We start from the raw sequence: 21,807 nt of genomic DNA on the forward strand, positions 1-21,807 counted from the left end.
AGATGGTCTCACTGTACAGGTAGTAAACACACCTGGTTGTCTATCTAAAGAGATGGTCTCACTGTACAGGTAGTAAACACATCTGCTTGTCTATCTAAAGAGATGGTCTCACTGTACAGGTAGTAAACACACCTGGTTGTCTGTCTAAAGAGATGGTTTCACCGTACAGGTAGTTAACACACCTGCTTGTGTGCCATCCCAGCTGACCCCACCATACAGGTAGTAAACACATCTGCTTGTCTATCTAAAGAGATGGTCTCACTGTACAGGTAGTAAACACACCTGCTTGTCTGTCTAAAGAGATGGTCCCACCGTACAGGTAGTAAACACACCTGCTTGTCTGCCATCCCAGCTGACCCCACCATACAGGTTGTAAACACACCTGCTTGTGTGCCATCCCAGCTGACCCCACCGTACAGGTAGTAAACACACCTGCTTGTCTGTCTAAAGAGATGGTCTCACTGTACAGGTAGTAAACACACCTGCTTGTCTGTCTAAAGAGATGGTCTCACTGTACAGGTAGTAAACACATCTGCTTGTCTATCTAAAGAGATGGTCTCACTGTACAGGTAGTAAACACACCTGGTTGTCTGCCATACCAGCTGGTCCCACCGTAAAGGTAGTAAACGGTTGTTACAAAAGAAACTGACATCAACCAAGTTTTAAAACTGTTTAATTTGGATGCATTTAAAATACCGTTATGGTTAATTGTTCCAGCATACATTTGAGGTATGTAGAAAACAGATTCTTATCAATCATATTACCGTTTTTTCAACATAAGAATTCCTTTCTCCATGGACTCTGTTAACATCAATCAGTGAATGTAAATACACAAAAGTGCTGGAAAAAAAATCTGAGAAAATAAATATGCTGAATTTTCGACATGATGTATGTTAATTCTTTGGTAAAATTGGAAAGTTCTTAAATTTGTTAAAGCGTATATTGTTTCCCGAGGTTAGACATATAAATATTCAGAGAATTTTTACCATGATGGGTGTATACTATTTGAAATATAGAGTGCTTGTTAAATGGAAACTACAAAAGTAACAAGATGGTAACAGTGCAAACTCGCTATCTTATAAAGAAATGGAGGAGACAGACCTAGAAAAGAAATTCTGTCTTTTGATTAAAACTGAGCAAAATGTTCACATTAATTTTACTCACAAAACATAGCAAAGCATGACTTGCTGTATAGGTTTTATGCATAAATATTACGATCAGCATAAAACATAATGGCCAATCTTTAGGAAGCCTAGCAATCATTTCTCAAGAAAGCACAAAATTGGGGATCACTCCATCGAAACATGAATTTTATGTTTAAGTAATGGAAGGTTTTGAACGAAGAAACATCTCAAAATTACTGCTATGTTCTTCTCATTTTGCTTGTTGTTTAACTCTGGACTCAGCTATATGATGGCAGCCTGTCTGGACCAGACAATACAGTGAATGACATTGTGAGCAATATTCTGACTGACTACCCTATACTGTTGTTACGAAAGTGCACCTACATTAGATAGGTTTCTATAAAACACAGCTCCAAGTCGGAGGCTGCATAACCACAGATTCTCATAAGTTTTTGTTTTGTTTGTTTGTTTGTTGTTTTACGCCACACTCAGCAATATTCCAGCTAAATGACCGTGGTCTGTAAATAATTGAGTCTGGACCAGACAGTCCAGTGATTGACATCAAAAAGCATGCATCAACCAAGTCAGCGAGCCTGACCACCCGATCCCATTAGTCGCCTCCTACGACAAGCATAGTCACTTTTTACGGCAAGCATGGGTTGCTGAAGATCTATTCTACCCCGGATCTTCAAGGGTCAATTCTCATAAGTGATGCACACAGAAAATATGTATGCAAAGTTTCCAGAAAGTGATACTTTTGTCCATTTTGTGAGAAAAGTGTGGCAGTTTTGCTCATGTTTAATCCATATGTTAATTGACCCCGCAGATGGATAAATATTAAGAAAGAAAATTACCAGTACTAGTATCACCCATTTGATAACACTTTATAACACTTAGGCTCCTACAATACATTGTACATGTATAGCACAGCACAATAACAGACACAACCTGTACAATATGCCCACTGAAACAGGAACAACACAATCATCACACAGAACAATGAAACTAATCTACCCTAAACATCACCAAACAATGATTGAATATTTAAACATTCATGTCAGCATGACCTTTAACCTGTTGTCTTAGATAGTCAGCAGTCAATCATAAAATCTTTAAAGATAATAATCATGATTCGCTTGACATGCCCACAAACAATTGCAATTTTTCCCTACATGACAATCACAAAAACTAATCACATATTCGAGACAAATTAAGTCATCGGCATCTATTACATGAGCTTTGGATTATGACTAGAAGATGTTGGCAGTTTATTTGTACTTAAGTCACACTATCTTATGTGTATCAACAACTTATTTCCTATTTAGTAACATTCAGACTTCACCCACAAAATCTCCTTAACAAATAAATCCATTTGTCCAATGTAGCCATCTCACGTCAGACTCAGAACCATGGATTCAACAGAATTAAAATCATTAAAACAGTTTACATCTCATTACAAACATCCCAGAATTGCATCATAAAACAAAATTAAAACTCTGTGGTAACAGCATCATTGGAAAACTCATATAAAAGTGAAAAAAGGTTTGCAACAAAGTCATAAAACATCAGTGAGCAAACAAATGTCAGCCTCCAACACTGGTATATAGATATTCTGTGTTCACTCAGACACTATCAACATTTCACAGCCCTGTCCAAGGATGGACCCTGTGACAGTACTGTCATTCACGTAGACATGAAATAAAGGGGAAAATTAGCATCCTCCACAAAACCAAACCGATATATCAGTGAAACATTCATCACAGGCGCATACAAGTGACCTTCAATTATACCCGTTAGACATACCATTACCTCCAGAAAATAAAAATATGAACCACAAAACAACCCCCCCAAAAAACCTACCAGAATTTGACATTGAATGTTTGAGTTATAGATCTACACCAAATACAGGACTTAATGTGGGAGACCCCGCAGTCACATGTGTCCTATTCTCACTGAAGCCTTGACTACTGGCATCCAAACCCAAAAATGATGACAGCCAATCGTACACAGAACCCATACATTCATCAGAGTGAGTGAGGGAGTATAGTTTTACGACCCTTTTAGTAATATTCCTGCAATACAACAACAGGGGACACCAAAAATGGGCTTCACACATTATACCCATGCTAAGAATCAAACCCGGGCCTTCGGCGCGACAAGTGAATGCTACTAGGCTACCCCACTGCCCCCTTCAGCTGAAGAAACAATCCATATTTACCTGTATGATGTTGTATAGTGACTGTCTTCATTAATGTTCATAATTATGCTCACTTAGCTGTTTTGGTTTAAATGTGCTAGTGATTGGGCTTGACGAAATGGATAGGTCTACAAACATGACAACTGCTCTGAATGTTTTGCAAATAAGAAAACTATCAATAGATGGAAAATATGTGGTTAGAGAAAACACCAAAAGAAAGCTTTAATCAACATCAAATACACACAAAAATGAATAAATCAAAGAATAGTGAGTGAGTGAGTGAGTTGGGTTTAACCCTGCTTTTAACAGTATTCCAGCTATATCACGGTGTGTCAGCTTAATGTGGGAGGAGAGCCCGAAGTGATGCAGGTCTCAGATGTTTACCACTTCGGTGAAACCCACGAGAATGGGTATGGTGCTGACAAACCTAGAAACATAACCGGGGCGAACCGGGATTCGAACCCACCAAAGAATAGTGGGAAGGGGTGCAATTCATATAAATCAAATGAAAATAAATAGTACACAAATAGTTCTTAAAAGCTGATTATCAAAACTGTTCCCTTTACAAGTAAAAGCTGTTTTTGTGGACCCATATTGACAAGTAAGTACATTATTCAGAATAGTCATGTACATTAACACACTGCACGGCAGTGAAGGGTACTTACAACCAACATCAACCATATTTGCCGTATTAAGAGCCAAGACAATTGACGAACCATACACAGCCTAAGTTTGTTTTCATAGATAGAGCAGAAGTGAACAAGCTTAGATGAAATGTCGATGAAACTATTTTCAAAATGTTCTGATACCAGTTACAAGACACATGAACACCCCTTCTACACTACTGTGTTCTGTAATACAAACAAGAAATACAGAATGTCAGGTACAACTTGGATCTTAGTAAGGGCCCTCAAAAGATATACTGTATTCGACGCAATAAGCGCCCAGGGCGCTCTCAAAATTAGAAATAGGGGGCTCTAATTAGAATATTATTTTGGTGGAAAAACACAGAGTTGAAAGACAAATTTCATGTTCATGTATGACAGATATATTTTTTCAGAATTTAATTGCCAAGTTGCATATAACACACGAGTGCGTATCATACGCGAATAAATAAGTCTTGTGCACCTTGATTAATCAGAAGGGGTGCTAACTGGGATTGTTCCCTAGCCAATATATTAGCAAATATCGCCGTGGGCGCTTATTAGAGCGGGGCGCTTATTACGTCGAATTAGTACTTTCCTCTAGAACTTGGTCTGGTGGCGCTTTTTGGAGCAGGGCGCTTTACACAGCAAATATGGTAGATGTTCGGATTATATCAATAAGAGAATTGTGTTTTCATGAATATATAACATGTTTTGTTATTACTTGTATAATTTAACCTAAAATATACACAGATGTGCATTCACAAATGATGATTCCCTTCGAAATTGAATGACAAAATGGCAGTGATTTCTCTCTCACATTGTTATCTCCCCTGTTGCCATCACTACCAAATAGCTGGCTGGTTAAGTGGGTAGTGTTTAATGGTCATTGTTTTACATTGATGAAACTTGATTAAGTGATATTTTCATCTGGGCACAAAAACGGCTGTTTCGGGAAGAATGCAGTATACCGGACACCTTCCGCCATTTTGGTAAGGGATGTGCATGAGCTCATTCCTTAGTAACGTTTTTTTAGATGCCATTTTGTCCCCTTGTTAGATAACAAGGGGTTTGGGGAGCTTGGCCCCTACTCAACGGCCTGAATTAAATGCTTTCGTAAGTAAATGAAATGTTTAATTACCAAAGTAGATACAAACTATAACGTGTTCGCTCCAGGGATGTGACTGATAAGGTTATCGCACGCCATGATTGAACTTCTATTTTCAAGTGCTTTTTCGATGTTGATGTCCAATTTTTGACGTTTATGCATAGCTTTGATATTCAATTCTAAGGTTTAATCATATTAAACCATACAAATACAAGCAGGGCCATTTTCTGCTTATTTTGAGCTTTATCGCCCTATTTTTCAAAAAGTGATGCTGTTGCATGTGGCTTTATTAGAAGCATCAAACAAACATGGCGGATAGGTGTCCGGTATAATGCATGTGTCCCGCTGTTTAGTTGAGGTAACTACTTCCTAGTCAAGAGCACCACTCTCACTGCCGTTTCCTCAAACTAGGCCAGTACTATGATAAAAAAAAATGAGGTAAAATTTGCTGTGCTATCCTTGTTACTGAAGACCTATTCATACAAATTCTGGTACTGACATCGGAGAGTAAGTCAAGTTTTACACAGAAGCCTGTATATAATGGTGATAAACCAGTGGTTGATAGCATGAGCATCTTGGGTTGCCTTGAACCAATGCTTCTTTATTGTTGCCTGGGTCTGATGAAGTCACTCACTGGCATCCTGCAACTGCATCAGTAACCATGGAGAAAGATTAAATGTTTCATCAAGTGAGTCAGTTGCATATTCATAATTCTTTTATATATACATATCCTGTCTTATAAAATGGGTAGATTTCTTGGCAGGATACAGCCAACAAATAAAAACAGTATTTATTGGGATCATTTAAGGATAAATATGCAAATAAGAAAGGTCAGGTAGGTACTACTTTCCTTGTTTACAAACAAACATGACAGTGTGCTTGTCTATTGGCTATTAAGTCTAGACCAGGATCACGACAAATTACTGAGATAATTGTTATCATTATCAAATAATAGTATCAGATACTGCAAATCCGCGTATAACTGGGGCATAGCTGAGGCAATTTACAATTGTTGGCAACATTAGAGTTACAATTGCTAGGAATTTTGCGAGAACAGTCACGATATCAGTTTTGATACCTGTGCGCATAGACCTCTGCTGCTTGGAATATTTTCCCAAATTTGGCCAAAATGTCTGAAATTATACTTTGCTTCATTTTTTATCAGTAATGAAAAGTTGATGAATACTGATGACCAAAAAATTACAAGCTAGCACACAATATTTAATTCCATTTTCACATTCTATTTGCCTTCCAACAACCCTTCCCCATTCTCTGAGGGGGCTGTGGTTTGCCGCTACTGGGGACTCTCAAGAGCCCAGCTGGCATCGTATCACATTAGACAATAAGAAACTTGTAAAAGCTGAATATGTGAACAATAAAAATAAAACGCAAGAAAAAATAATTGTAATTTTACTCATAAAATAAGAAATCTTCAGATGACTGAAATGTGCACTTGATGACAGATGAATGCAGGATGGAGCCAGAAAGAGGCAAGCAGGTTACTATGGTTACATCAGAAGACTTGGGGAAAACATGAATTACATGAATTACAGTTTGGTTTAACGGGAAGTACATATATTTAATGAAATTCTATGAAAAACATTCTCAAAATCTCAGTAATTGAAGAATATCACATATGTCTTTATGACTTCTGAAACTGAAATATTGGTTTGATAAACCTTGCCTTGCAATCAATCCGATAACTTTAAAAATCTACCCTCCTAATTTGGCCTTGTTACTATTTTAGCACCTAACACTTTCAGGTGATAAGCAATATGTGTTTGTCAATAACAAGGTTGCATAAAACCTTCTCAAAGCTGGTAAAAGATTTTTCCAAAAATACTCAATTCACCGAAAATGTAATTTGTAGAATTTCAAACATGGTAATATACCTTTAAACATTATCATGAATAATGTGGGTTGTTCCTCCTTACATTTTTCAAAGATCAAAGTTATTTTATTTTGTGTTACATATTGTTGCTTCACAGATGATACAACATAAGAACTTTTAAAACCAAATTTGAAATAAATACAACTTTATAGAGCCAGTAGAATCTACATTTCTAAGAAAGCCATGCAAAGCAGAGCTGATGTAGTCTTGCCACCAGCAGTTGAAGAAGATGCAGTAGTTTCCAATTAGGGCTGGGACAAGTCCAAATTTACTACCCGGGTACACACAACCCTATTACCCGACCCTACCCGGGTACCCACTGTTGGTCTCAAGAGATACCGGTACAAAATGTCTGATTGGGAATTTCTTTTACCATAGCCCTGGCAAACCGAAAATTTCAGTCTCAGGTGATTCCTCCTTGCAGAGGTTGTGCCACCCTCAGAAGCGATTTGAATGGAGCAAATTGGCATTTAGTTATTGTTTTATCTTCTGACAGTTCGAAGAATTGCCACACAGCTGGCAGTAACTGTTCCCCATGACTGCTAAGAAAGGGAGATAATGAAACTGAACAAGGGGGACAACTCTCCAAAACTCAGTCAAAAAGCAAAGTAGTTTTTTTCAAGTAAAATATCTTGCCAACTGAACGAAAATATTGAATGCCAAATCACCATGATCACAAATCATATTTCATTTCAACTGTTGACAATTTATACCACCTACTTCTGCATGGCTGTTAAATGATCAAAAGGCATAACTAAACAGGACAATGGGTGAAAACAAAGGATAATAACATCTTTCTTCTCTGCTTGTATTTGGTCTGATCAAATCATGTAGCGTTCTGAAGAAAGAACTTTCCTTAATCCCAGACCTCCTAATCATGTTTACTTATCACGAGGTCACAAATCACTTTAATTTGCATCTGGATTTATCCTCTGGAAGATGGAGAGGAGCTAGTACACAAGAAAACACAAAACCCAGTTTGCCTGCAAGTCGAATAAACTAGTCGCTTACATGATCTTCTTCACGAACACTCAAAGATATACTGAATGCCTTCAAAGTCAATAGGATACAATTTGTATTACACCTGTATTTAATTAATGCAATATCTTAAACTAACCGTCAAACCCACCATATTATCAGTGTGAAGTTTATTCAAAGGGAAGTAACTCAGACCCCATCACAATATAGCCTCGTCAACATGAAGAGCTTCCCTACATTCCCCAGACATGTCACATTCCTTGGGAAACTACAAAGGTATAACAGCAATAAGTCTAAGTAGTAGGTTTGGTTGAAGGTAACACATATCTGACAGAAAATCACTGACCTATTTGTGATAGTTCAAGTGACCATGTGTTCCATTATTTGATCACTTTATCTTGCCCTAAAATCAACATACACAACAATGTGTAATAAAGTTGTTCGTTGGAATCAAACAATATTTGAAGATCATAAATGCCATGATATTTGTCTTTGTGATACATGCATTCATTATGTAGATATTTATGAAAATATTACATATATTACTCAAAAAAAGTTAAGTTAGACCCAATTTATTCGTCTGACTATAGTTAATATGTCATGGCCATGACAGATTAACTATGGTCATATGAATAAGACAGATGTTCTTTAACTTCTTTTGAGTAGAATATTTATCTGTGTGAAAGCCTTTTGCCTTTACAACATTAATCACATATCTACTCCTGTCTGCTACTATTTCCCTAGACAGTCACAACACCACACACAATCCCCCTCGTAACCATACCAGAACATTCAATATGGACATGTTGTGATAAAATCTAACATACGTTAACTCATACAGAAATAGAACCAGTTGTTTCCACATTTTCTAATATGTACAATTCAGGAAAGAAAACAGCATCAGTTTGCAATTGAGATTTCAACCATTAGTTAAAAATTCTATTTCTGTATAAATTTTCTTCACATAAAACTACTCTTTCACCGACTTTCATCCCATACTAAAACAACAATAAACTTTATGATTGATGAAACAAGTGTTCAATGATGGGATCTCAGAACAAACCACCCAGATGCATCCTTACAACCTTACATGAGGATTTAAATCTCAGATAAATCATGTTTACTGGATTAAATTAATATTTTCTTCTAACTTTATTGAATTTTGATGACATTTATTTACATTTCGCAAGAATCGTATCATCCAATTTATTAAAGATATATAAATCAATTACCAGTACATAAATCTTCACAAAAAGGTTGTGTTTGTAAATTCCTCCAAATCCAACTCATGAGACACTTGTATATATTATGAACCAATAAATAACAACATGGTGAGGCTAGGATCACAATAGCTGTGTGGCGTTGAGGATTCCGCGTTCCGCAAGTCGATCCCGCAGCAAGTTGAACACCTGCAGCTGCTCGTGCGGCTTCAGCATCAACACATGCTGCAGCAACTTCTGCGGGTTAGGGATTCTGAAACACAGACACTTCCATCACATCTGTATCAAGGCCTGGAATAATCAGTGAGTGAGTGAGTGAGAATATATATTGTTTTGAGCAATAGTCTTTCAATATCAATAGATGGAGAAAACAGAGACCGAACATCACACATGGTACCTCTCTTGGGAATGTAACCATGCATTAACACAAACAGACACAGACAGACAGACAGACACACAGACAGACAGACAGACAGAGATAGACAGACGGACAGACAGACAGACACACACAGAGACAGACACACACACCGCACAGAGATAGACAGACAGACAGACACACAGAGACACAGACATAGAGACAGAGACACAGACATAGAAACACAGACAAACATAAAGACACACAGACACACAGGCAGACAAAGACAGACAGACACACACACACAGACCATTTCTGTTAACATGAGAGTCTCACAGTATACAAATTGAGCAGCAATTGAAACAGTGCATGTCAAACCAGTGGTTGAAGGTATAACATGATACAGGTCAGTGGCTGAAATATATTTAAAATATTGCTGACTATAAATCTGACTTATTCTTACATCAGTTTAGGCAAAAGAGCGTAGACATTGAAAATCAAGTGTTGCACAATAATTGTGAATCTTGTTCTTAGCTTGAATTGTTCTCTGCAGTAAGGGATAAATTTTCATATAACTGGATTCGATTAATTGATGTAACATTATTTCGAATTAATATCTTGAATTTTCTTGGATCCAATCATCGTCTTATGGTTGAAACAGGCAGATACCATAATATACAAAGACATGAACGTTTCTGTCCCCTCTGTGTTGTAAGTGCTATCGAAGATGAGTTCCACTTTTGTATGGTGTGTCCGTTCTGTCTTGATCTGCGGTCTAATCTCATACCCAATTATTATCACATGTTTCCAAGTCGTGAGAAAAGGTCCTTATTATTCAGCTTGACTAACCAAAGTATTTGCAACAATTTAGCAAAATATGTATTTCTTGCTGTTAAGAAACGTAATTCCATTTTCAAGGGAATACCTGTGTCATATAATTAACTCCAATAGTAACAGTTTGAATACTGCATTGTAAATCTTATAATTCAGCGCTCTGTCATATTTGTATGCCATCATACTCTGCACGTGTATAATGGGCCGGTGGCCTCATTACCTGAATAAAAGCATCAAAATAAACATGCCATCTCTCCCTCCCTCCTTCAAACACTTCCTCTCCTGATCACTCACACACATGTACCCAATATTTCAAACAACAGATAAAACATCAACAAAATTGCAGCAAAGCACCTCGTCCCCTCTCAGCATGTGTAGGACTCATTGTGTATAAGATTATGTTCCCTTGTTGTTTAACACTGCACTCAGCATGCTCAGCAATATTCCAGCTACCTGATGAGTGCCTTTAAATAATCAAGTCTGGACCAGACAATGAAAGTGATTAATATTACTAGCAATGGATATGATTACACGTTATCAACTGAGCTGACCACCAGATCCACAAAGTCCCCTCTTCTGACGACCCGCATAGACCCGTGAAGATCCGGGGTAGAATACGTCTTCAGCAACCCATGCCTGCCATAAAAGACGACTTTGCTTGTCGTAAGAGGCGACTAAAGGGACGGGTGGTCAGTGACTTAGTTGATACATGTCATCGTATCCCAATTGCGTGGATCGATGCTCATGATGTCAGTCACTGGAAAGTCTGATCCAGACTTGATTATTTACAGATTATTTGATTATTTGTCATATAGCTGGAATATTGCTGAGTGCGGTGTTAAACAATAACAAATAAACAAACAAACAAACAAACAAATTGTCGCCTCGTGTCCCCACATGGACAGTGAAGGAGAACTCAACATCTAACACCAGACCAGGACCACTCACCTGATAAAACTGAAGTGGTAGACGTGAACAAATGTAGCCATAAGGAACTGACAGTCGAACCTGTCCATGATGCCGCCATGACCAGGGATCGTGTCACCAAAGTCCTGCAGAAAGTAAATACTCAGTAAACATTTCAAGTCAGACACAAACATTTATGTTAAGTTTCTGAAATTACAGGGTTAGAAAATAATTTTTATTTTAACTAATCAGCAAATATCATCTACAAAAGAGATTCATCTACCTAATGGCAAACATGGTACCGGTAGTCCACAAGAAACTGATGCTGGTCCTGCCTGCCTGCCTGCCTGCCTGCCTGCACACTAGATCTTACAACATGAATAGGTCGTTGGCAACCAATTCTAACCAGGAATCCAAAACCAAGGGCTAACATTATTTCATTGAATACAATATGAAAGTTCATTGTTAAAATACTTCAGAATGACAACAAATAGAGCAATTCACCCCAAAACCCCAATTTTGAGCAAAATTATGATTTCCCCCAAATTTGCCTGCCAAGGGCACCTGTTAAGAGTCATAGATAAATACATGGTTATTGTTATGATAAAATCAAATCAGCAGCAGCAAGGACAGTTTGTTATGTTTCAAAATTTGCTATGTCTCACCTTGATTTTGAAAGCCCTCTTAAAGCCGCTGGCAAAGAATCCCCCGAAAGGCCCGATGACGGAGGCGAACATGGAAAGTGCAGTGGAATGGAGGATGAAGGGGTAGATCTTGATGCTGGACCATGGGATCCGTGCCTTCAAAGTATATTACAGTCTTACTTATAATAATAGCAACAACAACAACAAAAACAACAAGTCCACTCAAGTGAATGCACAGGGCGTGATATTATTATTACCCCCGTCAGTTGATCAGTGACCACTTGATTTCCATTCTCAGCTCTCACAATATACTTCAGAATACATCTTAAGATCTGTTGCACGAAGCAATGTTTCATGGACAGAAAAGTAAACTACTGGAAATAATGGGATATCTTAGATAAATTTATTTGTTTGTTGTTTAACCCCACACTCAGCAATATTCCAGCTATATGACAGTGGTCTATAAATAATCAAGTCTGGACCAGACAATCCAGTGATTGACATCGTGAGCATCGATCCGGGATATGATAACATGCATCAACCAAGTCAGTGAGCCTGACCACACGATCCCATCGTACCATTTACAGGAGAAAACACGGAGTTTTACAACACACATCTCAGTCTTCCCACTCCTCTTGAGTGAGTGAGTTGGGTTTAACGCCGCTTTTAACAGTATTCCAGTTATATCGTGGCGTGTCAGCTTAATGTGGGAGGAAAGCCCGAAGTGATGCAGGTCTCAGACGTTTACCACTTCGGTGAAACCCACGAGCACAGGTATGGTGCCGACAAACCTAGAAACATAATTGGAGCGAACCAGGATTCGAACCCACAATCATAGGTTTCTGGCGTGTCCAAGGGACGCAACTCTGCACAGCGAATCGCGGTGCCTTAGACGACTGGGCCACCCGTGCCCCCCGCTCCTCTTGAGACAACGGAATGTGGAATTAAATTGAGATCTAAATGTATGGCCTCAGATGCCAGAAGTTTCTTCCACCATAGGTACTCAGGTACCAAATGTCGCCTGACCAAAGAGCTGGGCATTTCTTCATTGAGATTGCAAACATAACACCGGTCTTATACAGAGGTCTCACTGAAGTCAATGCTAACTACGGAAGCAGTAATAATTATGGGATATCCCACTGTGTACATTACACGATTCTTCTATATCAGATAGACCAGTATTTTTCTTCTGATGTCTAGTATTGCTTCAATACATTTACACAAGCCTGGCATCTGGCAACTGTCAATGTGCAAGCCTCATGTAAGGAGTGAGTGAGTTGGGTTTAATGCCGCTTTGAACAGTATTACAGTTCTATCACACGTGTTTGGTTAATGTGGGAGGAAAGCCCAAAGTGATGCAGGTCTTAGACATTTACCACTTTAGTGAGAACCACAAGCACAGGCATGGTGCTGACAAACCTAGAAACATAATCGATGCGAAATGGGATTCTACCCTCGATCTTAAAATTCTGGCTTGCCCAAGGGAAGAAACTGTACCCAGTGGAATGCTGCACTTTACACGACTGAACCACCTGTGAATAAGTGTAAGGTGTACACTTGTAAAATAATGAGTGAGTGAGCACGGTCTTACTCCGCTTTTAGCAATATTCTAGCAATATCACAGCTGGGGGGACACCAGAAATGGGCTTCACACATTGTACCCATGTCGGGAATCAAACCCGGGACTTCGGCATGACAAATGAACACTTTAACCACGAGGCTAGGCGACCCCGTGAAGATTCCGGGGTAGAATAGGTCTTCAGCTACCCATGCTTGCCGTAAAAGGTGACTATCCTTGTCGTAAAAGGTGACTAACGGGATTGGGTTGGTCAGGCTCGCTGACTTGGTTGATGCATGTCATCGATCCCAATTGTGTGGATGGATGCTCATAATATTAATCACTGGATTGCCTGGTCCACACTCGATTATTTACATTTGAAAATGGGGGGGCATTGGTGGCCCAGTCGTCTAAGGCGCTGCGATTTGCTGTGCAGAGTTACGTCCCTTTGGCACGTCAAAAACCTAGGATTCCGGGTTCATATCCCAGTTCGCCCCAATTATGTTTCTAGATTTGTCAGCACCATACCCTTGCTCGTAGGTTCACCGTCTGAGACTGTCTGAGACCCTCCATCACTTCTGGCTTTCCTCCCACAATATAACTGGAACAAGCCTATAATCGACGAAGTCATCTGTATCCCCAGCCCATCTTAACACGTTATGGTCCCAAACCAGGTAACTGACCCACCATTTCTTTTAGCCCATGTCAAAATAGCTGCAATGGAAATTCTAAAATAAACATTTCTAAAACTCCTTAATAGCAAATGGCACCAGTTCAGTATGTGCTTTATATACAGACATGCAATCTTTGGCAAGGAAATATTTAACAGTTTATTTGTTATACTCAATATGTGGACCCACCCTATATCAAAACTTAAATCCAACTTGTTGCCATGGAAACGTAAAAATAAAGTGCTAAATATCAAAAGGCACCAGTTCAGTATGTGCCTGGTAAACATGCAAAGTTTTGTTAGAAAGTATTGAAAGGGGTTTGAGTTATGCTCTGGAACCAAACTCTACCCTGAACCTAAGTCCAACTTGTTGCCATGGAAACATAAATTTTTTTTTTTTTACAATTCCTAAATAGCAAAAGGCACCAGTTCAGCATGAGTCTGATAGACATGCAAAGTTTCGTAGAGAAATATTTAATGGTTTCTTAGTTATGCACACACACACACATACACGGACGGCGGGTGGAACCCACTTCAATTGCCCCCGCCAACCTTGTTGGGGTGGGGGATAATAATGTTAAAAGCGGCGTTAAACCCAACTCAGCCACTCTCTCACTATTGAAAATGAAAGCGGAACATTGAGACATCTTGGCCCTACCAGTGCAAAGAGTCCTTGGATGGTTTCTGGCAGGTTGTACTCGGTGACCCTGAAGACAGGATTCCTCTCGCACTCCATCGACAGCGCCCCCTTCACATCGTCGTAGTGGATGGGGCACACGAAGAAGTCAAACTGCACCAGTCCATATGACAACTGGAGTGAAGGAACTTTGGTCATGAACATGATCAACACACATGCGGTGTCCTTAATATTAGTGTGAATGTTTGACTGAATTGTGTTGTGAAACTGTGACCCGATGGCAATAAATCACAGAAAAGTAAACCATCAAAAGCGGACATCGATACTACTCGGATTGACTAGTGTCATACAAAACATTCTCTAAATAAGTATTGTTGGTCAAATCTCACATCTCAGCTTGCATTCTACTTTATTCAGAAATATGTCATTTGTGCCATAAACACGGTCTGCTATTTCCTCTCAACCACCTTACGAAATAAAACGCTAAATCTGTCTGCATAACAGTATCACTACAGCCCATAATAACCAGTAATGCAAGTAAAACACTATGAATCCCACTGAATCCCGTTGTTCAACCAATGAGACTGCCACACACACTCCTAATCATTTTCAATATGCTATAACTTGTGCGCAAACACTCACAATGATGCCGAAAATGATGGTGGAGAGAGCGCCACCTATGAAGCCCTCCCATGTCTTCTTGGGCGACAGTTTAATGAGAGGAGTTTTTCCAAAGAAAAACCCGAACATGTAGGCCATGATATCGTTGCAGATGATCATCGACACAGGGACGAGCAGCCTAGGGAGAAAGCAGTACAAGCATAAAGTCACGTCAAAAACACAACAATTAATAGTTAACAATTATTAACATGTCACTCAGCAATATACCAGCTACAGTAAACTATGGTCATAACGTGAGTGAGTGAGTCAGTTTGGTTTAACGCCGCTTTTAACAGTATTCCAGTTATATCGCGGCGTGTCAGCTTAATGTGGGAGGAAAGCCCCAAGTGATGCAGGTCACAGACATAAACCACTTCGGTGAAACCCACGGGCACGGGTATGGTGCTGACAAACCTAGAAACATAATTGGGGCGAACCGGAATTCGAACCCACAATCATAGATTTCTGGCGTGCCCAAGGGACGCAACTCTGCACAGCGAATCGCGGCGCCTTAGACGACTGGGCCACCCGTGCCCCCTATGGTCATAACGAATTCAAAGGGACCACAAATTTTAGCTCGTTGTTAGCACATAAACAGCATATATACAGCAAATGGGCAGGACTAAAAAATATATTTGTTATATTGTCAGTTTGTTACTGTATATGATGGCACCTTGTAAGTAATGAGTGAGTGTGTGAGTTGGGTTTAACACCGCTTTTAACATTATTCCAATTATATTACTGCGTGTCAGCTTAATGTGGGAGGAAAGCCCGAAGTGATGCAGGTCTCAGACATTAACCCCTTCGGTGAAACCTACAAGCATGGTTATGGTGCTGACAAACCTAGAAACATAATTGGGGCAAACCGGGATTTAAACCCACAATCATAGGTTTCTGGCGTGCCCAAGTGACGCAACTCTGCACAGCGAATCGCGGTGCCTTAGACGACTGGGCCACCCGTGCCCCCTACGGTCATAACGAATTCAAAGGGACCATAAATTTCAGCTCGTTATTAGCACATAAACAGCATATATACAGCAAATGGGCAGGACTAAAAAATATATTTGTTATATTGTCAGTTTGTTACTGTATATGATGGCACCTTGTAAGTAATGAGTGAGTGTGTGAGTTGGGTTTAACACCGCTTTTAACATTATTCCAATTATATTACTGCGTGTCAGCTTAATGCGGGAGGAAAGCCTGAAATGATGCAGGTCTCAGACATTAACCCCTTCGGTGAAACCTACAAGCACGGTTATGGTGCTGACAAACCTAGAAACATAATTGGGGCGAACCGGGATTTAAACCCACAATAATAGGTTTCTGGCGTGCCCAAGTGACGCAACTCTGCACAGCGAATCGCGGCGCCTTAGACGACAATATCCAGTGATTGATATCACGAGCATGAGCATGAGCACAAGCATGAGCAATGATTGCCCCCACCCCCACCCATTAGTAATGAAAACAATCCAGTGATTGATATTACAAGCAATGATCCACAATTTTGGGATACAATGACAGGCAATCAAATACGCTACAGGACCTGACCGCCCCAGACTCGACATTTCAAGATTAAACTGACAATGTTAAACAAGGACACTATCCTTGTCAGTCTAACATTGTATGGTAGTTACATATTGTCCTTGAACATTCCAAGTTGTTAAACGGACAAGGACACTACGGAACTACTATACGATGTTAGACAGAGATATTATGCACAAACACATTAAACAACCACCAAGCCTGACGAATTGATCCTTTAAGTCACCTCATATACCAGCAATGGCTGCTTGGGACTAATGGTAAGCCAAAGTTCCCATGGGGACAACAGTGTGCACCTACCATACAAGGCCTTCAAATACGTTCTGGATGATGAGGTGGGACTGGGTGACTACAATCAGCAGCGTCACGTGGGTCCAGCCGAACTGAAACAACAACAAACACACGACATTGACCTATCCATAACTGTGGTCATTGATAGTCACCTGACTGGGCCATTAACAATAGTAATACAGTAAAACATGGATATAACGAACTACAAGGGACCGGAGAAATCAGTTCGTTATATCCGTTTTTGCTCAGAAACTTCCGCCATCTTGGATAAAACAAAACACAATACACGTAACTGCAGCATTGACTTGTATTAGCAGCGTTCACTTCATAGCATTCAATTGATAACATTTCATAACATTCATATAAGTATAACAAGGTTGATCCATCAGCGCTGATTGTGTTGATTCGCCGCTGATTGCGTACAGCCAATTGTCAGTGACACTTGACACTGAGTAAGATTTCTCAGTTTGCTATACACATCACTAATTAGTGATAGAAGGGCTTGTCGGTGATCAGATATCAGTTCTCTGTATCCGTTAGTTCGCTGTAGAGAGTTCGTTATATAGATAAATTTTATATGATATTATGTAGGAGATAAATCGGGGATTTTTTAACAGTTTGTTGTATCCGTTTGTTCGCTCTATCCGTGTTAGTTATATCCGTAATCAGGCATTCTTCAACTTCTTTTGAGAAGTATATTTCAAGTATTGGATCTAACCAATTAGAGGAGCTTTCAACATCACATAATCATACATGCCCAAAATTTGCAATTCAATCAAATTTGTGCAGGGATGTACAAGATTGGCGGTTACAATGTGACACCGAAATACAACACTGCACATCCATTTCCCTCCCATACTCACCAGTGTGAACTGCTTGAGGTAGTGTTTCTTGACGAGACTGAAGACGAAGCCAACAAACCCGGCGACATACAGGGAGAATGAGATGAACCGATGGTACGTCACAAACGCACTCAGGAATTCCTGTCCAAATAAACCAAATACTTTTAAATAACAAACATTTGACTATCACAATGTGGGCCTCTTGTCATAAGTTACATTCTTGTTAGCTGAAGTTCCACTTGGTTAACAGTTTATCAAATATTTTCTGATTTGGTTAAAGATGGAACAACAGTTTCTGCAACTTACAGTTCTCGACAGGAGGACTCCGAAGTACTCAATCAGACTCTCGCCATAGAAGAAGTAGTTGGAAGCAAACAGGAAGTACCAACTGAGCGTACGAAACCATGGCAACTCATAGGACTTGTACACCACATAGCCAATGTTGATGATTTCGTGGAAGCATTTTATCTGGATTCCCATTATCTGTAAAAGAAATACGACGTTAGAGATGGCCTGCCTGCCTGCCCACTACAGACCACTGCACCACATCCCCCCTTCAGCTAAACAAGAAACTAATCAGGATAACTTGGACCATCCTCACAGACTCCATAAACTCCACTACTGATCATTTCTGATGGCACTGCAGTTTTGAATACAAGGTTGAATACACCTCAGGGTTAGACATGACCACAGTCTGTGTGTCCGAGCCTAATGAAAACCTTTGGGGACTACTTTATCCCCCAAAGCGAGTTATCTTACAAAAACTACTAGTCCTGAATGGGCTATAGTTTGGTTTGTTTGTTGTTTAACGCCACACTCAGCAGTATTCCAGCTATATGACGGCAGTCTGTAAATAATCCAGTCTGGACCAGACAATCTTGTGATTGACATCATGAGCATCGATCTACGCAATTGGGGTACGATGACATGCATCAACCAAGTCAGCATGCCTGACCACCAGATCCTGTTAGTCGCCTCTTACGTCAAGCATAGACACCTCTTACGACAATCATAGTTGCCTTTTACGGCAACCATTATTACCCGGATCTTCATAGGTGTTACTTGTTGGACATGACCAATGGCATCTGCCACAGCAGTTTGTATTTGTTATATATCATATTAAATGCCAACATTGCGATCAGGTTGACCTGATGGTCAATGGACATTAGGAATGTGGTCCCTGTTTGCAAGTACACAAGCACCTACATGGAGTGTTCACTCCACATGGATCAGTTATTTATTTTATCTAACACAATCATATAGAGGTGAGGTGAGGTGAGGTGAGGTGAGGTGAGGTGAGGTGAGGTGAGGTGAGGTGAGGTGAGGTGAGGTGAGGTGAGGTGAGGTGAGGTGAGGTGAGTGAGTATGGTTTTATGCCGCTTTTAGTAATATTCCAGCAATATCACGGCGGGGGACACCAGAAATGGGCTTCACACATTGTACCCATGTCGGGAATCGAACCCGGGTCTTCGGCGTGACGAGCGAACGCTTTAACCACTAGGCTACCCGACCGCCCTGAGGTGAGGTGAGGTGAGGTGAGGTGAGGTGAGGTGAGGTGAGGTGAGGTGAGGTGAGGTGAGGTGAGATGGGGTTTAACGTCACATTCAAGATTATTGTTCTAATATAGCAATGTTTGGTGTGAGTGCATACATGCATAATGCCAGTTTTATAGTGCTAGCCCACGGAGATGCCATGCTTCAGTTTAACATGAATACCCCACTCAGACACAGTATACTGACTCCGAGCCAGACAGTCCTTGTGTTATCCTCTTAATGCCACGTGCCAGGCAGGGAAACAACAAGTACCAGTCGTTCGGTACGTTTGGACCAAACTTTCACCTTCTGCTCTCTGGGAAGGCACTCTATCCACTACATCACAGTGGCGGTTCATATCTTAGAGACCATGTGCATGTCATACTGTGATCAAAATGAAAACAAAAAACTTATACCTGTATACAACAGTTCATCTCAAACTGGGGGGCACGGGTGGCCCAGTCGTCTAAGGCGCCGCGATTCGCTGTGCAGAGTTGCGTCCCTTGGGCACGTTGCCAGAAACCTATGATTGTGGGTTTGAATCCTGGTTCGCCCCGATTATGTTTCTAGGTTCGTCAGCACCATACCCGTGCTCGTGGGTTTCACCGAAGTGGTAAACGTCTGAGACCTGCATCACTTCGGGCTTTCCTCCCACATTAAGCTGACATGCCGTGATATAACTGGAAAACTGTTAAAAGCGGCGTTAAACCAAACTCACTCACTCACTCATCTCAAACTGTATTTCTTAAAAGCAGTGGCCTGAGAATATTATATAAACCATAACCAAAATGACAAGTGTGAGCTGAACAGACTCTCATGGAAGCTAACTGTTTGTATGTTTGTTGTTTAAAGAAGCACTCAGCAATATAACAGCTATCGACAGTGGTCTGTAAATAATCGAGTCTGGACAAGACAATCCAGTGATTGACATGAACATCGATCCATGCAATTAGGATACGATGACATGCATCAACCAAGTCTGCAAGACTGACCACCCAATCCTGTTAGTCGCCTCTTACAAGCATAGTCACCATTAACGGCAAGCCTGGGTTGCTGAAGACCTATTCTACCCCCAAACTTCACGGGTCTGGAAGCTAACTGAAGCCTGCTTTGTTACTGCTGCAACCATAACAGTCTTCCTCAACAAGTATAACAACACCTGAGTTAATTAACTGGATGAGTAATTAACAATGTTATTAACACTAGTTGTCAGTGCAACACTATTCTTGTCTACTGACTTGAGTGATTAGCTCAGATCAATCTGACCATTAAAACTTTTCCTTGCAAGGAAGACAGGTGATCTAATTTTATTATAGACACTGATCAGCCATGCCAGACAGTATAGACGAAGTAATTGTATTGTAGTGTATCTTACTTCACTCACAATTACAGAAGATATTATACATAGGGGAGAGGTACATCTTGACATAGACATGACATAGACGAGGATGTGGACACACAGACTAACGCACCCTCCCCCACTCAGACACAGTATACTGACTCCGAGCCGACCAGTCCTTGTTTTAGCCCCTTCATGCCAAGCTCCATCTTATAACATCTTTTGGTATGACGCTGCCGGGGTTCTCAATTGAAATAGGCTCTCTACTGAAATATTGGCACCGGTGAGTGAGTGAGTGAGTGAGGTGAGTGAGTGAGGTGAGTGAGTGAGGTGAGTGAGGTGAGTGAGGTGAGTGAGGTGAGTGAGTGAGTGAGTGAGGTGAGTGAGGTGAGTGAGTGAGGCGAGTGACGAGAGTGACGCGAGTGAGGCGAGTGAGTGAGTGAGTGAGTGACTTTAAACTTTAAACAGTCCAAAATGATGTACATCTTGGAGTATGGTTGGATTAAGGTATGGTTGATGTCTGGTGGATGTTGGGTTGGATTGAGGTTTGGTTGAGGTTTGGTTGGATTGAGGTTTGGTTGAGGTTGGTGGCTAGATCAAATAATATTAATATTTTCAGGAACTATTCTTTTAAACTTACACAGATTTATCTATGAATCCAAACAAAGTACCATTGGCAGGAAAACTAGGAAAAACTCATAATTTTTCTCACAGGGATTTTTGTTCTTATTTTCTCAAATTAAGAGGGTATTTTAACATTGGATTCAATGCAATAGTGTAAAACTAAGAACTAAAGCCTTTTCAGTCCTCTTTACTGGTCTTGTTATTAGTGAAA

The 21,807-nt window shown here is 40.2% G+C and overlaps 1 protein-coding gene across 1 annotated transcript in view; it reads right to left on the bottom strand.

Moving 5' to 3' along the window:
* Positions 1-4,431: 4,431 nt before the first annotated feature.
* Positions 4,432-21,807, bottom strand: part of LOC124110629 (phosphatidate cytidylyltransferase, photoreceptor-specific-like) — a 30,328-nt gene continuing 12,952 nt past the window's right edge. Inside the window, exons 4-11 of the mRNA XM_046469938.2 lie at positions 18,408-18,584; positions 18,123-18,242; positions 17,269-17,351; positions 15,409-15,565; positions 14,788-14,940; positions 11,923-12,057; positions 11,300-11,403; positions 4,432-9,415 (exon numbers count right to left, since the gene is read on the bottom strand). Coding sequence (XP_046325894.1) covers positions 9,286-9,415; positions 11,300-11,403; positions 11,923-12,057; positions 14,788-14,940; positions 15,409-15,565; positions 17,269-17,351; positions 18,123-18,242; positions 18,408-18,584 — 1,059 coding nt within the window. The 3' untranslated portion in view covers positions 4,432-9,285. The remainder of the gene's footprint in view (positions 9,416-11,299; positions 11,404-11,922; positions 12,058-14,787; positions 14,941-15,408; positions 15,566-17,268; positions 17,352-18,122; positions 18,243-18,407; positions 18,585-21,807) is intronic.

This window comes from Haliotis rufescens, unplaced genomic scaffold (assembly GCF_023055435.1).
Source record: "Haliotis rufescens isolate VD_foot unplaced genomic scaffold, xgHalRufe1.0.p SCAF_11, whole genome shotgun sequence".
NCBI classification, from domain to species: Eukaryota; Metazoa; Mollusca; class Gastropoda; order Lepetellida; family Haliotidae; genus Haliotis; species Haliotis rufescens.